Source organism: Melozone crissalis, unplaced genomic scaffold (genome assembly GCF_028551555.1).
Source record: "Melozone crissalis strain CALT ecotype California unplaced genomic scaffold, PUWL_Pcris_2 ptg000042l_1, whole genome shotgun sequence".
NCBI classification, from domain to species: domain Eukaryota; kingdom Metazoa; phylum Chordata; class Aves; order Passeriformes; family Passerellidae; genus Melozone; species Melozone crissalis.
The window spans coordinates 3,636,874-3,655,732 of NW_026535820.1; the positions used below are offsets into that span (position 1 = coordinate 3,636,874).

The 18,859-nt window shown below is 38.8% G+C and overlaps 1 protein-coding gene across 4 annotated transcripts in view; it reads left to right on the forward strand.

Annotated features, from left to right (window-relative positions):
* The window catches only part of NCOA2 (nuclear receptor coactivator 2), a 189,056-nt gene that overhangs the window by 139,127 nt on the left and 31,070 nt on the right, over nt 1-18,859 (forward strand). For all 4 annotated transcript variants that reach the window (XM_054284633.1, XM_054284634.1, XM_054284635.1 and 1 more), the window contains 6 exons: nt 2,394-2,571; nt 3,974-4,159; nt 5,002-5,103; nt 5,199-5,339; nt 8,634-8,781; nt 11,171-12,440. In XM_054284633.1, the coding sequence (XP_054140608.1) occupies nt 2,394-2,571; nt 3,974-4,159; nt 5,002-5,103; nt 5,199-5,339; nt 8,634-8,781; nt 11,171-12,440 (2,025 nt within the window). The remainder of the gene's footprint in view (nt 1-2,393; nt 2,572-3,973; nt 4,160-5,001; nt 5,104-5,198; nt 5,340-8,633; nt 8,782-11,170; nt 12,441-18,859) is intronic.

The window sequence follows — 18,859 nt, forward strand, 5'->3', positions numbered from 1 at the left end:
GTGGAAAAATAGTCAAGAGAGAGATGACAACATCTCAAAGAACACAAATGTATTTTCTGTTCCAATATATAATCTAAAATATCTGTTTTCTTGATTTCTCTTCCATCATACTGTCCATTATTTGTTCAGCCATTTTCCCAATAGCTCTGAAAAAAAGTTTTTGATTGTGGTGGCTCACATCTGGGAACAGAAATAAGAAATTACTGCAAAAGTGGAGGCTTCTAAAATATTCAAGTGTCTAGGTGCACTATAACTTCCTCAAAGGCCTGCTGCTGCTTACTTGCAAGATTATTTTCTTAAGAGAATGGAAAGAAATGAGAGACTGAAATATAAGGGCCTTTGTTGCTCTAAGCCCAGATGGCCACATCTGTGATCAACTCAAGAAACAGCTGTGAGGGAACAGCACAGAGAGCACTTCTCTGCCAAACAAGTTGCCACTCTAGGAAACAGTAGGGAAAACTGAAGATTATTGTGGGATGCCAATAACTCTCATAATCTCTTGCTTGCCATCTCCACCTTTGAAAATTTTCTCTTTAGGACTCCAATAAACATCTGTGCTAGCTTTGGTTTTGCAGCCCCTGTGAATTGATGTGTGGACAGCTGCCAAGCAGGATGGTTCAGCCAAACCCACGCCCTTCTGCCAGCTCTAAATACTGTGGCTTCTATGGTTGGCCAACTGGAGACTGATGTGGCTAGCATCTTTTTTTTCTTTAATTAGTTTTCAGCCAGCTCAGCTCTCTGGTCCAGCTCTTCATGGCCTCACACAGTACAGGTTGCTGTTGTGGTGTAGGAAGTACTAAATCAAACAGGCCATGCTAACACTGGCTTTAAATGGTGGTGAAATGCAGCCTAAAACACTAATCCATAGCAGAGATGCTGATTAATATACTAGAAATTATTATGCTGAAGGTTACACTAGAGCTTCAATTTATTAACTAATTTGTAAATTTTTATTAGTTAAAATAAATACTACTCAGCAGGAAAATGTAATGAATGTTAAGAAAGTACATATAAAGGATGGAGCTCACACAGAAAGTGAATCAACAGGAGGAACCAAAAATTACCAGAAACAAAAAGAAGGCAATTATAAAAAACAATGCCAGAGATTAGAATTTGTGCAACAAGAGGACAAAAAGACCTGATTTATCTTAATTTAGAGGCAGTCAGGGGAAGTATACACTTATGCATTTCTTTGTGGGTTTTATTATGTTTTAATTTTAAAATAGAACAAAGAAAGTGTTTGTCAGCTGTTGGCTCAGCTGCTCCCCTTGCATTGTGCTTTCACTGACCCTCGCCTGGAGCAGAATCATTATCTAACTTATCTAACTAAGTTGGGAAGAACCTCTGGAGCTTGTGTATTCCTACCTCCACTGGAGTCTAGTCTGAGTAGAGCAGGTGGCCCAGATCTGAGTCCAGCCAAGGTTTGAATATCTCTGGAAGGTGGTTTTGAAGTCTCTTCCCATATCTGACCACCTTCATGGTGGAATTTTTTTTTCTTGTATCTCCATGACATTTCCTGACTTGCAACCTGTGTCTGTTGCATCTCATCCTTCCCTTGTGAACCTCTGGCCTAGAGCCTGGTTCTGTCTTCTCTTTAGCCTTCTGCTGGGTGGCTGAAGGTGGAAATAAAATCCATCCATAAAAGCCTTCTATTTTATCATCTAAATTTGCTAATTGCTCAGTAATGTGCAATGTTTTAAGCATCTCTCTGTAACCAGTGGACAGAACTGCCTGCTAAGACCAGCACATGAGTTGTACACTATACAAGTTGGGTCAAATCAAAAATGCCTGGTGCTTGCTGTGGCAGCTCCTCCTTGTCCAGACTGTTTTGCAGTGAGCTGTGTTCAGATTTAGTATGGATCCACTTGGTTTTGACCCACAACGAATTGTGGGTGGCCTGTTTTTCTAATTTATTTCTGTCCCTTGAGATACAATAACTAACAACTCTTCTAGTGATTTCCTGCCAATCCTTAGAGAGGTGAATAAATCAGGCAAAGCTGCAGAAGTCTGTGTAGATAGTTCATTGAATGCTTAGACAAAAAGCTTTGGTGCTTTTAAGTTTTTATTCCCCCTTTATCTGCTTATATGACATAAAATTAGAGGGATGATATATTTCTACCATCTGCAATCATGCTTGGAGATTGTGGGTTTCATTATTTTGCAAGGTGTGTACCTTTCTGTGCTTTTGCCCTGCTGTCATATAAGTAAGATTAGATGCTCAATCTGAAATGTGTCCTTTGCTCTTAGAGACAATAATGTAAGAACTGGGCTGGATGAGGAAAAATTCAGTTATGTCTTCTGAATGGAGTATTTATTTTCTGTGTATTTTGTTAATCTGATTGTTTGCTGTTGTGTTTTTCTCTCTCTCTGATTTTTTATTTTTCCCCCTTTAGGCCCTAGATGGGTTCTTCTTTGTAGTGAACCCAGAGGGTAATGTTGTGTTTGTTTCTGAGAATGTGACACAGTACCTGAGGTACAACCAAGAAGAGCTGATGAACACAAGCATATACAGCATCCTGCATGTAGGGGACCACAATGAATTTGTCAAAATCCTGCTGCCAAAATCTTTAGGTATATAACTTTTCCTGATATTGTACCATTACTTATTTAACTTTGGTTTTGTAAGTCAGCATTTAAATAACTGAAGTTAATGACCTGACACTGCTTACAGTTTCATCGTATACATTATTTATTTTTAATGTATATATAGGCTATGAATGATTAATATTATTCTCAAAAGCATTCTCCACTCTGCAAATTCTTCTTTGTTAAAATTGCTTTTAGTAGTTCATGTTAGTTGATATTTTTTAATGGATCTCCAGAGTGAATCACTAAAGACAGCATTAGCTATGTGAACTCTGTTAGTTCTCTGTCTAGGCTGCTTATTCCAAAAATGGCCCAGGAAAGGAGAAATATAAAAGAAAAATCAGAATCCTCCTTATATTAGAATTTTTATTCCAATGGTTTTGTTCTCAGCAATACATAACTTTAAGAAACTGTTTTTGTTAGTTGCAGCCATTTTTTGATTCATTAATATTTGTTTTAATGTCATTGAGTGTTGGAGGAGATGAAAAGAAAGAGAAAGTCAATACTGGGTTCCTCATTTACTCACAGCAGTTTAAAAAGTATTGCTCAATTCACTTTAGCATTTTATTACTGCACTTATATATTCTGAAGAAGCAAAAATGTAAATGGCTAAAGTCAATATATTACTGCATTTATTGCATTTTATAACTGAAGGGGGCAAGCAAAGAGTATTTTAAATATGACCCTGCCATTTCCTAATGTGGTGTAACGGTGATTCGCTCTGACTGATGTTCAGTACCTATATTTGTGCATCTCAGGATTTTGTTTCTTTTTTTACTTGTCTTAAGCACTGTGTTAGGCTTTAGTTTTATCCATAGCTCCACCCAGGTCATTTCAGCCCTTCTGTCTTTCCCATTGTAGCTGTGACTGTGAGTTTCAATATATTCCCTATTGTATTGCTTCCTGTTTTTATAAGGGCATATTAGTTTCATTTCTTTCCCTTCTAACCTGGACAGAGATTTTTATACAATGCAGCCATGTCTTCTAGTAGTACCTTTTAAGTTTGCTGGAAAGATCCTACATACTGCCTTATGTTTTTCAGTCTCATTAATCAACTTGATCTACCCAGTAGGCTTCTGCTGTGCTGCATAACTTTTACATGCACCAATATTTAGACTTTTATTCTGCTTTTCTACTATGTCATTTTGAGTCACTTGTGAAACATAATAGCTGAACAAATTAGCAGTGCTCTTAAAATCTGTTAATTTTATAAATGACCTAGTTATGGGCTGGTTTGGGCTTTAATATTATAATTAAATTGTTGTTGTTGTTAAATGAGCTTGTTTCCCAGCCAGTTTGTAAAACATCTTGATTAATTTCCTGTGGATAAGCAGCAGAAATGCCTGGTAGCAGCTTTGTCTCAGTACCTGATTTTGCCTTTGCTCAGTGAATGGGGGATCCTGGTCTGGTGACACTCCGAGGCGGAACAGCCATACCTTCAATTGCCGCATGCTGGTCAAGCCTCTGGCTGAGTCTGAAGAAGGCCACGATAACCAGGAAGCACATCAGAAATATGAAACTATGCAGTGCTTTGCTGTTTCTCAACCAAATTCCTTCAAGGAGGACGGTGAAGGTAATTACCATTTCCAGTTTGTGTTAATGCACTTTCAGAGCAGTTGATAAAGTTGACCTCTAAGTCTTGAAAATTGGAAAAATTCTTAGGTTTGGGGTTTTTTTTATTTAACTGTAGAAATGTGCTTTTGTGTCTTGGCTATGAGGATATACACTTGCATGCAGCTATTCGTTAAACCAGCTGAGAGAAATTCTGTTTACCTCAAAGGGAGATACCCTAGTTTTATATTGCTGAAATTGTAAAAAAAATGTAGCTGACTAGGAACAAGGTTTCAAAGGGCAATTTTTTGAATTCTTAGAATTTGAAGACAATCGTGGTTCACCATTTCCTTTCCCATTTACTACTTCAGCAGGTAAATTTCCTCAGATTGTTTTGTAAGTATTCAGGTAAGTAAAAATGGTTATAGTGAAGGTGAGTTCTCAGGAACAGGAAGCATTTGAGGCAAGTTTAAGGAATTTGACTTAGAAAATATGAAGTGGGGAGTGTTGAAGAAACACGCTCTTTGTGCATGCAGTATATTCTCTTTTATTACTTACTTCCTGAGTGGTTGAGCTACTACAGGTAGATTCATAAACATGTGCCAATACTTATGGATTGTGGTGGAGTCCTTGTTAATTTTTCTTCCGAAAGAAAGCAAAGCCACCTTTCCTGTTTTATTTAATGTTTTAGGAAGTAATGAAGATACAAATCTACTGAGTTTTGTCTATGCATGTATTGGTACAAAATCTATATTTTGGTCTGAATAGATTTAAGGAACTTTTTTAAAGTATTTCTGAAGTCTTTGTGGAAGCAAAAGTCTTCCCTTTTCATGAAAAAAAAATGAAGTAACATTTTTCTCTAAGATTTGCAGTCTTGCTTGATTTGTGTTGCAAGAAGAGCTCCAATGAAGGAGAGACCACTTCTTCCTTCGTCAGAGAGCTTTACTACACGCCAGGATCTTCAAGGTATTGTGAAATAAGAGTAGAAGTTTTAATTGTATTTCCTTTTCCTCACTGGAGAAACTGCTATAACAAATACTTTCTGATGTATCTAATATCAGGCAAAATAACTTCATTGGACACAAGTACCATGCGAGCAGCTATGAAACCTGGCTGGGAGGATTTGGTGAGAAGATGCATTCAGAGGTTCCATTCACAGCACGAGGGAGAAATATCTTTTGCCAAGAGGCATCACCAGGAAGGTTAGGTTTCATACTTTTAGTACTTTTAATTTTTAACCTGTTTGCCATTTGTATCTCTTGGTTGTTCTCTCTTTGTTATGCTTTCAGAACAATCACCAGCTACTGACAGTCCCTTTCTCAAGCTGTTTTGCTTAGCACACTGATGGCTCTCTAGGGAGATCTTCAGCTTTCTCACTGGTTGTTTTAGCCTTTTTGTTACAACTGTGCCATCCTGGAGTGTGTTTTAAATCTTCCAAATGTCAAAATTATTTTGGAAGGAAAGACCTTTGCATGTTGTCCAAATGTTCACTCACCATTATTCTTCAAAACCTCAACTCACACATTGCAGTTCATTGCCCGTATTCCCTTTCTTTACAAAAATGGACTTTTACTGTCACATTTCCCGTGAGAAACATTGAGTGTAAATTCCCAAAGCTGCACCTCTCATACTGTTTGGAAACCTACGTTGTTGCACTTTATCTAGCTGATAAGCATTATAGGATATACCACAAGCACATCTACTCAGTCAGGATTATGGCAGGTAAGAAATAGGAAAGTACTGCACTTGGAATGGTCCCCATGAGGTTTCTGTGGAAGTGACTGGGTGGGGATTTTTCATAAAACCCTTATACTTCTAATTCTAGTAACACAGACCCAAATTAATAAAAGCAAATAACCCTATCTAGTCCATGGGAAAGTAATTTCAAAACCAATTGGGAATAGCTGGAACGTTTCCAGTACAGAAGCATCATTCTTTGGGTTCATGTTTAAAGAACAGGGTTTACAGCTGGCTTGTAACAAATAGTTACCCTGGTCATTAAGCAACAGATGTGTCATCTTGGGTACTAAATTATAACTGGAATATCAAATTATTCCACCAAATATACACCAAAAAAAGAGCTTTAGTCATGAGGCATTAGTTAAATGTTCTTTAATATGTTCTGCTTTCCTGAAATCTTCAGGTGGTCTTTTAGAAATGTGGGGTCACAGAAATGCTGTGTTATTTTAGATAACAGTTTTGGGGGTATGTACAGTAGAAGTGCTAAAAGTTCACAGCCTTATGCTGTGATTTTAGACAACTGAAGAAGGCAATATGCAATTAAAATTACACCAGGGTCTAGAGAGCAGTTGAAGGTAAGGACCCATTTGTGCCAGAGATGATTTAGAGGTATGTGTTATGGCATCCCAGCAATTTATTTCAGTCTTCTTGAAGTTATTCCTGACCAAATTAGCAGCTACTACCTTGAGTCCTAAGGTTGAATGAGTCCTTTCTTAAGCTTTCTATGAAGTGGTGAAAATATAAGTGTTTTGGTGTTTACACTGTATCATTTTGCAGTTGTGGCTTAGGATCATCATGTAAGTTGTAGAATTAATCTAAATGAGAGGGCTCTTTTCTTCTTGTCAAAATGAAAAGAGTGAGTGGTAAGAGGAGGGAAAACCTCTGAAATAACTTCCCTACAAATGATACAGCACTGAAGAGGAATAATGGCTGAAATATTTTGCTCCCCTGACCTGCAGTATGGGGAAGAAAAACAAGTCATATCTTGGGCTGGAGCATCTTTGTGCTTGCAGTTTTCAAGTCATTGTGGTTTGAGAATGGACACAAAGAAAGTAATGCTCTCCTACATGTAGTCCAGCATTACAGTGTGAAAAAAATCCAGCATTAGCTTGATAAACAATAAAAAATATGCTTTAAAATTATCTCTCAGTGTAAAATGCAGAATATATGGTAAGTTTTTATTGGCCACGGTCAGAAAAATAGCATTTCCTCAAGAGGAATATGGAAACATTCTTGTTTGCTTAAAGAATTAGTTTGGAAAATGATTTAAGTAGAGATTTCACTTGTATCCTGTTGGCATTGAGTACTGGAATTTCCTGATGTGGTATATGCTAAAGTTAAGAGCTTTGGACCTTCTGGTGCCCAGAGGTTAAACTGAAACAATGACATACCTAACAGTGAAATTTTGTTTTGTATTGTTTCACTGTTGTAGGTTTTTGTTTTTCGTTACATTTTTGCTCTGAAAAACCCCTTCTGGTTGTTTAAATTGTGCTTCCTGTTTTCTCACTGCCTAGATAATACTTTGCAACCTTGCAGAACAATATATAACAGTGGGGGACAGGGAAGGAAAGCAATCGTAACCAGTCTTGCAAGGCTGAAAATGTGCTAGCTCTGTAGACCAGAAAAATAAAGGCCACACTTGGAAAACCACATCATTTTATTACAACAGGAAATATTAAAAGACTAGCAATGAAATGAAGATCACATGATAATATTAATTTAAAAAGAATAAAATAAAAAAGAGAGAGACAGAACCCCACAGAAAATATAGATGTATGAAAAAATAAGAGGCTAAATGTATTTGTAGTGCTTCGTTCCTATTTTTTCCCTAAATGAGTATATGAAAATTTTTGGAGTATTTTACTTCTCTCATGTCTGCAATCCTAATGTGATTGCTTTTGGACTAGAAATTTTAAGGGACCACACTTGTTTCATTGATGGCAGAGAGTGAACAGTAGAATAAATGTTTGGGAGATGTGCTTTTCCATAACATGTTTTAATATTTCATTAAAGAAGTGTCACAGAGGTGTATGGAAGTTAAAAAACTGAATTTAAGTCCAGATTTACATTAAAAACTTAAAGGGCTGCAGAATGTGTACAGTGAAGTAAACCCCAAACCTGAAATGCAATCAACACTGAGAAAGGGTAGCAGAGCCCCAGTTTTAATTTAGGTAATTTTATTTGTAATTTTTTAGCCATATATATTTTGTATTTGTTCTTTTAAAAGTAATAATTTCTCTTTCCATTTCTCATTTCTAATTGTTCTTAGGTAAGAGTTTATGCATTTTTTAAATTAAAGAAGTAGTGAGAGTAACTGTTGCAAGACAATTTAGTCAGGCAATAAGGAGGAGAATATACAGGCTAATGGAAACATGATCTAAAAACTAAGGACATTTGTATCAAATCATCATGGTCTAATGGTACAGTGAAAAAGTGTTTGAGGAACAAAAGGAATTAGACACATATTTGATGAAAAGTGAAATGGACATCAAGAGCTTCCTGTCTGCTCCTGGAATACATTCTGTTTCATAGTATCTTCCTGTTATTGCTGTCACTCCTTACAGATTTTCATTTGATCGCCCTACAGCATGCGGGATCCTTTTTTTTTTGTACACATCTATTTATTTTCAAAATGTTATTTTTATTTATTTTGCTTAATTAGCACCACATCTGGGTATCAGTGCTAAGCATGAGATGTTGAGCAGCTGAACAGTGTGCCATTAGCTTACCTGTGTTGTTGTTGTGCTTGCCTGCAGTGCTGAGGCAGGGGCTGGCCTTCAGCCCCGTTTATCGCTTTTCCCTGTCGGACGGCACCATCGTCTCTGCCCAAACCAAGAGCAAGCTCATCCGCTCTCAGACGACCAGTGAACCTCAGCTTGTCATCTCCTTGCATATGCTTCACAGGTAATCCTGGCCACTTCCTTGTTGTAAGCATACTGTTGTTATTATATTTCTAAAGTCCATACCTTCTGAGTGGTTTTCTACCATGCTGCTCTTCTCAGCAGTGCAGTTCCTTGTGGCTTCATCGGGGCTCTCAACCCACCCCCTTTTATCCTAGTAACCTTCACGAGCCACAGCTACTGCCCAACTAAGGACTTCACAGCTGTGGCTCATTTAGAATAACTAGAACTGGCAAGGCCACTTATATTCCCCAACACAATACATTTTACTGTGACTCAAAGGCCACCTATACTTCCTTGCGTCCACACTCTGCTGAGAGTCATGCAAAGCACAAGGTTGCCAAAGCAAATAGATTGTTTAAGGCTGATAGATTTCTGTTGACCCAGAACTGATATCACGGAAACCAAGTAAGATTTTGAAATCAATGCTTGCAGCAGGAAAAGACTGTAAGATTGTTTCAGAATTTGAAAATGGCATGCTGGATTTTCAATGCCATGTTCTTATTTTCAGTATTTTAATTTCCTGTATTTTGCATAGTAGATACAAGAAACTTTTCAATAGTGATTAAATCTAGAAAGCTTAGAATTCTTGTAGTTCATATTCTGTTATTGGTTCTGGTTCTTCTTTAAAAAACATGTTATGAGTATTAGAACCGCATTTTAGACAAAGCGTTACTTAATTCTTTGATTCCCTTTGTGCCTTGTCTTTTCTGGTGCTTGGCTTAGTGGCTCTCATATGTCCAGTTCTAAGCAGTGTCACTACTGTTAGTTTGGGTTTTTTTTCAAAAAGTAGAGACAATAATATGCTAAAGTCAGTATTGAGCAATCACTGACATCAGAACTTTAACATACAATTTTTATTAAGTCATTGCACGTCCTGGTGTATTTGTACCAGATTTTGTTTCAGGCTTTATTCCCAGTCCTCTGTATCATTTTTCTTGAGAGGAAGAAAACAATGCTAAATATACTTATAACTGAAACCATTTTATAGAAATTGTAGATTGATCTGGCTAAAAGCTGTCTGCAATTTGTTTTCTTTGGATTGCTGAATAATCCTAATATTTTATTAAATGCCAAATCTTAAATTTTAAAAAGCAAGCACTGATAATTTTTAAATGGTACTCATAAATTTTCTTGCACTTTTTAAAGCAGAGTGCTGGTACTACTGTATTTGTAATAAGGTATTAAAAATACCCCTTTTTTTATAGTTAATGTTTTTCACCTTTGCCTTTATACCTAAGGTAACCAATACAGAATAAGATTCACTGCTCTGTATTTTTCAATTATTTTGCTACTCACACTTTAGCAAAACTGAAGGTTTATCTGCACTTACTTATACTGTGCAAATAGGAATGGTTTTTGTCTCATGGAGAATGCATATTAGGAATGTTCCATTTATATTTGGTTTTGGAAGTCTGGAGTTGATTTGATTTTTTTTGTCAGAATCTCATTTTTTTTCCTTCCTAACCTACTTGGCTCTGTCTCTTTTGTAGCTTTTAGCATTTGGGAATATATCTGATTTTCCCAATTTAAGTTTTAGCACAGAGTAAAAAGTGTATTACAACCTCCTACAAACTAATTAAAATCTACCGAGGAAAAGAAAAGTGACCTTCAGGTGCTCTCACAAGAGCTTTTTCTCTGTGTGTGTGTGTGTGTGTCTCTCTCTTCTCTTTCTTCTGTCTTGAGGCTTACATCTCTAAAATACAAGTTTCAGCTTCTGTGTGTGTGGTTTGTTGTTTTTCTTCTCCCCTTTTCCTAAATGCCTGTGCAGGACTGGATTGCTAACAGACTGTTCTCATTCTGAACAAGTATCCAGTAGTTCCCTTGGCTCACAGGCTGTTTTGGAGCAGTATTGAAATACTCTGGCAGTGTAAAAATGTGACTTTTTCAACTTTCTTTTCACTATGAACTTGGTGGGCAAATAGCCCACTCCAGCCTTGTGGTGGGGCTAACTTAGAGAAATTCAAAACTCCAGCAAACAGCTGTCCGCAGCTGTCTTGTAAAACATGTATTTGTTGGGTCATATGTTTCAGATGAGATTTCTTTCAGTTCTAGAAGTTAGCTCTTGCCAAATTGTAGAGAGATACATTAAAGGGAGTGTGAAATTGTAACCTATCAGCGTTTCTAATGACTGTAATTTAAATGAGGTTTAATTTTGTTTTTCCTCTCTTTCATTGTTTTCTAATGAGGTACTGAAAAACCATACTGTTAATGTTCAGCCATGTTGAGAGTTGCATATCACTTTTGTCAAATTGTTGATTTGTTTTTGATTGTAGAGGTTTTGTGTTATTTTAAAGTGAGGTTTGGGGTTTTGCTTCTTTTTCCGTAATGTAATTGCAAGTTGGCCACTGTCATTTAGCTAACGGGCTGTTTTTCTTCCTCTTGCCACATAGAGAGCAGAATGTCTGTGGAATGAATCAGGATTTGACTGGACAAGGAATGGGGAAGATATTGAACCCAATTAGTTCCAGCAGCCCTGCCCATCAGGCCATGTGCAGTGGGAACCCAGGTCAGGATATGACCATCAGTAGCAATATAAATTTTGCCATAAATGGCCCAAAGGAGCAAGTGGGCATGCCAGCAGGCAGGTTTGGTGGTTCAGGGGGAATGAACCATGTGTCAAGCATACAAGCATCCACTCCTCAGGGTAGTAACTATGCACTAAAAATGAATAGCCCCTCTCAAAGCAGCCCCGGCATGAACCCAGGGCAGCCAAATTCTATGCTTTCCCCAAGGCATCGCGTGAGCCCTGGAGTGGCAGGAAGTCCTCGCATCCCACCCAGTCAGTTCTCCCCTGCAGGAAGCTTGCATTCACCTGTGGGAGTCTGCAGCAGCACAGGAAATAGCCATAACTACACCAACAGTTCCCTGAACGCACTTCAGGCCCTCAGCGAGGGCCACGGCGTTTCTCTAGGATCGTCGTTGGCTTCACCTGACCTAAAAATGGGAAATTTACAAAATTCCCCTGTGAATATGAATCCTCCCCAGCTAAGCAAGATGGGAAGCCTGGACTCTAAAGACTGCTTTGGAATATATGGGGAGCAATCAGAAGGTACAACTGGACAAGCAGAGAGCAGCTGCCATTCAGGAGAGCAGAAAGACAGCAGCGATAGCAACATGCCACCGGTTGTCAGTGGTGAGAGACCTGATGGACAGAATAAACTGCACGATGGAAAAAGCCAGACAAAGCTCTTACAGTTGCTGACCACCAAATCAGATCAGATGGAGCCTTCACCTTTGTCCAGTACCATGGGAGACATTAGCAAGGACTCCACGGGAGGGTTGCCTGGGTCTGGTTCAGCACATGGAACCTCGCTCAAGGAGAAGCATAAAATTTTGCACAGACTATTGCAGGACAGTAGTTCTCCTGTAGATTTGGCCAAGCTCACAGCAGAGGCCACAGGCAAAGAACTGAACCAGGAGTCCAGTAGCACAGCTCCTGGTTCAGAGGTGACTGTTAAACAGGAGCCAGCGAGTCCTAAGAAGAATAATAATGCACTACTTCGCTACTTGCTAGATAAAGATGATACTAAAGATATTGGTTTACCAGACATACCCCCAAAACTGGAGCGGTTGGACAGTAAGACAGACCCTTCCGGTAGCACAAAGTTAATAGCGATGAGGACGGAAAAAGAAGAGATAAGCTTTGAGCCTAATGAACAGGTAAGCTAATTTTTGCATTATGTCTGAATGACTTGTTCCAGGCCTGCATTCCTGCCATCTGACTTACACTAAGAGTAGCATCTTGGCACTTCAGGAGGCTGTTACCTGTCTTTTGAAATCCAGTCTTCACTCAGTTTCCCAGCTGGTGATGATCACACTGTGTAAAAGCACAGGCTCTGCCTGGGAGGAGATGGCTAATGCAGGGTGCCTTTCCCAGATGGTAGTCAGGCAAAGAGAAAATACTCGTGACTCTTGGTTAGTGCTGCCTAATTGACATCTTTTCCCACAGGCTGAGGTTGAACTGCTGTTGTGCTTGCTAAATGGGTCCTTGACCTAGCCCAGCATAGCAGCTACACTCCTGCCATGGAAAACAGGTTCATGCTCAAGAACAGTTGTTTGAAAGGACTGATAACAACTTTGCATTACTGGTCTTCATGTTATGCTTGACCTGCAAATTAAAATCAAAGCAAATAGACTTCTGTGGCAGTCTGGAGGATTTGATGGGATTTTCTTGTAACCTTAAAAATTCTTTATATTCAGCCTCAAGTTTCTGTGAAAGATTAATTGTTCAGTGCAGGGATCATGTCTCCTCATGCAAGGTTATCTGCATTGAATTTTACATTCAGAATTTCTTTGCTTTCTGTGCAAGATCCCTTGTTGCTGTGCTGCCCAACACAATAATAAATGGTGTATTGTTGGGACCTATGCTAAGAAGTGTTACGTCACACTGGCTTTGATGCAGAATTCACTTTCCAAAAGCAGCAGGTCTACATCACCCAGAGTGCTCCAGTTTTCTGAGCTTTGCAAGAAGAAGGGACACAGTGAAAGCAATCTGCTACTTCAGTATTACTGTTGGTATTATTTATAAAATGGGTAATTACAATATCAATTTTAGTATAAAGCATTTTCTGGGAAGGTTATAACTAGCTGGAGTTAATGATCCTTAGATTTGTCCTACACTATCAAATCTCCCAGCTGGTCATTAGTCCCCAGGCAGCCCTGTATGTGAAGCCTTAGTTTGTAAATCATGATCAGATCATATACAATACAAATGTTTATACATCTCATTCACAGCCATATCCTTAATTTTAAAAATTTTGTATATTTTCTGATGTGTAGACTAGGTTTGAGCTTGTTTATTTTTTAACCCATTGTATCTTTTTATTATGTATGCATAAAAACATTCTTGTTTATATTTTCTGTATTGTATTGTGAGACTGAGGAGGGTTAGATGACATTTTCTTAGCCCTAAGACACAACATTGGATTATTATTTTTTTATTTGCCCTTTTGGCAGTCTGTAACTAGTAGACAGTTCTTTCAACAGTGGTTATAACCACAAAACAGAGGCCAAATGTGTCACTGCAGTGTAGATGCAGCATTGTTAAAATCTCAGTTATCCAGGCAACTCCTAAGGTTACTTTGCTGCTTTTGTTTCAACAAAATTTGGCAACTATTGCCACTATGTAGGAGCAATTGTGGTTTTTCAATCCTTCCCACACTTCAGGAGGAACCAAGCCAAATTGTACTAATTTCTCCTCACTGGAATTTGCACTGATTTATCCTCAAGCCTGGATGTGAGTTTGGTTTTCAATATAAGCCTGTATTTTCTAGTGTTTGTAGAGGTAGGGTGTAGATTCTCTTTGAGAACTGATGGTTCATTAGGCTATAAAAATACAGAAATCAAGAATTTCATAGGGAAACTAGCAAGAATGGCGTATTTTTAACATGTCTGATAGATTTCAGTTCCTAGTTCAGATGCTACACATTGAAGTCAGTACTAGATTGAAAGCACAGATCTTCAATCCTCCAAAATTAGTTACTCAACAAGAATGTAAAATTTGGTAATCGCAAAAACTGTATGCCCTTCCTCCATAGATCAAAATCATGGCCTTCAGATAGTTTGTTCCCTGAGAATTAAATTTCCAAAATAATTAAAATTTCCTCTTTCATGATCTCTGTGGAGTACACAAGAAACAGTTTAGCTTACAAACCAGTTCTCAGAGACCAGGTTCTATCCCCTCTAGAACTTTGTTGTCTAGTCCAAGGCACTCCTACAAACTCCTTTTATTGCTGATGGAAACACAGAAAAATACTCCAGGACTTTTTTTTTCCTTATCTTATCCTAATGTGTGTCTAAAACAGATGAGGTAAGCTGTTCTTTACTGGTATTCCCATTGACAAGTGGTAGCACAGGTGAACAGTTTAAACTAGCTGCTTTACTTTTTCATAGGCAACTTGTGTCTCACCCTAAATGTAAACATGAGACTAACTATAAAACCAGCTTTCAAGAAAGAGACTTCAGTCTCTACAAGCACTGCCAACCTCAAGCAGTTGAAAATCAGGTCTTCTGAATGATGAACTTCGTAAAGTGAATGGTCCATTCATTTTTTATTTTTAGGTTTTATGTTTCTGAGGCTGGGGAGGGATTTGAGGGGGTTGAAGTGTGGGCTGTGGATGTATTGCCTTTTCTTAAAGTTTGAAGACAGAATTTGTGTCCCAGGAGAGAGAGAACCGGAGGTACAGAAAGGTCTGGGAGTTGGGCTTGCTCAGAAAACCACAGAGCAGTGCAGGAGCTGTGATAAAGTGGTGAGGCCTTCCTCAGCTCCAAGGTATGGAGCAGCCAGTCTTGTCACTGTGATGGAAGACTGCTGGATAATGACAGAAGGGCTTTTGTTGCTCCTGTTGGTTGTAAACAGAACTTTAAAACCCACTTAAAATGTAGTGAAACCTGGAGCTGAAGAAACAGAAGTCCAGCGTGGAGAAGGAGAGGAAATGGTGGGAAATTCAGAACAGTGTAAGTGTTCTGAACTGTCTGAAGGCCAGGCCTTTAAACAAATAATCACTTTACCCCAATTATAAAATCACTGAAAATATTTAGCATCAAAACTCTTCAGCTTTGGAAGATGGTCTCCCACAGGAAGTGCTCATTGCCTAAATTTAGATCAAAGCTGGAACTATTTAGTACAAGACTAGAACACAGATTCTTGAGCTAAATTCTTCCATCCTCCTGCATCCTTCCCCCTCCTTTTTCCTCCCATATGTAAAAATTAGCCATGTGCTTGTGTTACCTATTTTGCAGGTTTATTTAAAACTTGTCCTCCCTGAGGAATGTTGTATTTTTAAGTAATTAGTCACTGGAGTGTGCAGTTTCTCTGGAAACTGCAGCAGAGCAGCAGTGGGATGGCCTCTACAAGGGAGATCAGTGTGTTGGGAGGCAACAGAGCCCTTGCATTTTCTCCTTTTACTTTTGGTGTGACTTTCTGAGCAGGAAATGCTTTGAAGTGCACCACTGCACTAAAAATAGCAGTCTTCTAGGTAGTGTGTTTAAACATACTCTTCTGCAGAGAGCAGCGACTGACAGGAAGCCTTTCTCAAATGGCAGAGAATATTTCCAGCCCTGCTGTACCTTTTTCCCTTCCTTGGTGGGATGATGGTTATCAGGCTTTATTAGGCTGGTTGCTGTTCCAGTTACAGGAGCTGTAGGGGAGGGGATGAGAGAGGGACCTGCTGGGGACACTCAGTGGGGTTTTTCCTCCAGCACCAACCATGGTAGGGCTGTTGCTATCGAGCACAAGTTCTCATATGGCTCAGCACTGATGGAAGGGGAAGAGAGCGTCCCTCAGCAGTAAACCTGCCTTCTCCTGCTCTCCCTGACTGTCCACTGCCAGGAGCAGCCCCTGGAGTGGTCAGGAGGTGGTCAGATGTGGCAAGGACTGCCTGACAGCTTGGAGGGGAAGGAGAGTGAAAGTACAGGGGAACATCAGAGAAACATCATGAACAATGTTAGATATGGCCTTGCTAAAGTAGCTTGTTCTCTGAGAAATCACCTGGGGGAGCGTGGAATGAAATCCTAATCTCCACAAGTGTACTCTCCTCTTTTTTGTTCAGTAGACCATAAAGACAGGCTGTTTGACAGGGACTTTGCAATGCAACAGTCTGCACAAATGCTGTTCCAGAAATCATCTCAAGTATGTACATTCTTGTCCTAAAACTCATAAACTACTCTGGTGTTCCTCACATATTTTATCAACTATGCTGTATTCATGCTTCATGTGGAAACCAGTGTCTTCCCAATACCAGCATATTTTCTCTACACATGCCACTCATCTTTAAAAAACCTATTTCTGGTTTAATAGTCCAGAATCCATTAAGTTCATGAGGAACAGTTGTTTCTTCTTGAAATTCTATCAAAACCTTAGAATGGGGATTCCATTTTCTGAATGCCTTTCAATTAGAGTTCTGCTTTCAAATGTTAGTCATAGAATAGCTTGATAATTTATTAGGATTTCTAGCCAATTTTATGTTTATTGCAGTTACCAGGGAGAAAAATACTGTATTGGTTCCACTTCTAATTTCCTTTTCCCTTCTTCTTATAATCCTTTGATTTATTGCCAGTTTGGAGCAGGGATTTGGTTTCACTTGCCTCTTATGGTCAAATTCTTTGCCTGTACTTCTGAGGCAGAAGATGAGCTAAACTTCAAATTTATGCAAATCAGATGTAGTTTCAAGTTGTGTCCCCACCAAAAAACATCCTGTTGTAAGTCCTTAGAATAGAGGGTCACAGTGCAAGCTGTGGGCAATGCCCATGGCAGGAAGGAGATTTCCGGAGGCTTGAGTGTCTTATCCAGTCCTTCACAATCCATGGAAGCTGGGCTTTGAAACAGCAACTTCTGTGAAACAAACTTCATATTGAGGTGCAGCTGCTTTTCAGTACAGCTTCTGTAAGCTCTTAAGTTTAATCTGTGTTTCTCTATATGACAGTAAAAAATAAGTACTTTTTCAAATGCAAAAATATCCCTGAGAATTGTCTTACACTTTCTGGCACTTAGTGCTCAACTTCTACAGAGATGGTCATAATTGCATTACTTAGACATAGTGGAAATACCCACACAAGAACTTTCTTGTGATGCTTAGCACTTTATCAGGTGGTTTTGTTTTTTTTAATTCCTGACAAATAATTGTTTCACTGGGAGCTTAGGGTGTGCCTTCTATTTACATATAATTCAATTTAGGCCATTAACAAAATAAATATAGACTATAACTAAAAGAAAAATCCCTTGAATCTAGCCAAGTAAATATTTTAATGCTAGTTTCTGCACATATGGTGCCATTTGAGGGTGAGTCTGGAAAGACTTAGGATAACATCATAAGTTGGTGTTAATTCCAAATCTCTTGGAATTTTTGTAGCAGTGGAGAACCCTTATAAAAAATAAAGTTTAAGTATTTAATATTGATTATTCAGCAAAAAGGGAGAAGTATGTATTTGGGTTGTTGTAATACATCTATTGTATTTGCCCTTTCTTTGCTACTTCTGAGAGGAATTAGAAACATCTTAGGGAGTGCAGTTTTCTGACACATTTGGATCAATATGTTCTTCATTGGTGTTTTTTTAGGTTTGGTTTTGAGGTTGTTTTTAAATATATGTATCTAGTGCTTGAACAAAGAATTGCAGTAGCCAGAATGCTAAAAGAAAAGATGACACAAAATCCCACATAAAACCAACCAAAAAAACCCCCCTGCAACGTATAAAACTTCCCTTTGCTGTTGTCTCAGATCCATGTAATGAAGGCCATGTGTCTTAATTCCCCCAAAGAGTACTGAATCATCCTTCTATAATTTATGGTGCTCTGTATCAGTCTCTTCTCTTGGCTCTTGCGCTCTTCTTGTAGCAGATCTGCCATCGCTCAAATGCAGCTCCTGTAAACATCACTCATGACTGTCTCTTGGAGCACCTTTTTGAATCTGCTTATCACCTGTCCGTGCAGTGATTTAGGCTTCATATAATCACTTTTGATTCCTCCTGGCTCAGCCTTTTCTACTGATGTGCTGGGTCCACCCAGCTGCTTGTAATTGCCTGGAAAGCAGTGGGATCCTCATCAGAGGGATTTGTCAGGAACAGGTAATCTTGGACCAGCCAACCTGTTTTTCTTCAGCAAGAAAGTAGCAGAATTGTTGGAATAATAGAAATAGTGTGTCAAGGTGTTTAGATTTGAGTAAGGCCCTTTTCCTTATGGCAGGGTAGAGGTGCATGGTCAAGATGAAACTGCTGTGAGTGGTGAGGAAGCTGTTTGGAAATCCCTCCACACACAGTGGTTATTGAAGGATTCACTGTCAAAATGGAGATGCTGCAGGACTCGTGCAGCATCTAGAGCTGCTCAGTGTTTTAGTTGACCTAAATGACCTGATGTGACAATGGAGCTTGGTAAAGCTGAGTGTGGCACTTGAATGTGTCTGCAAACACCCTGGAGGACACAGTTCAGATTCAGCTGCAATGAAGAGATATAGATAGAAAATATTAGAACATTCAGGGTGAATAAATGCTATTTATTATCATTAGTCAAGAATAGTTTCTCAGTTTTTGGGTTTTTTTTTAATATGAGGGGAGAAGTGACTAAATAGGAGTTTTTCAGAGCTGTT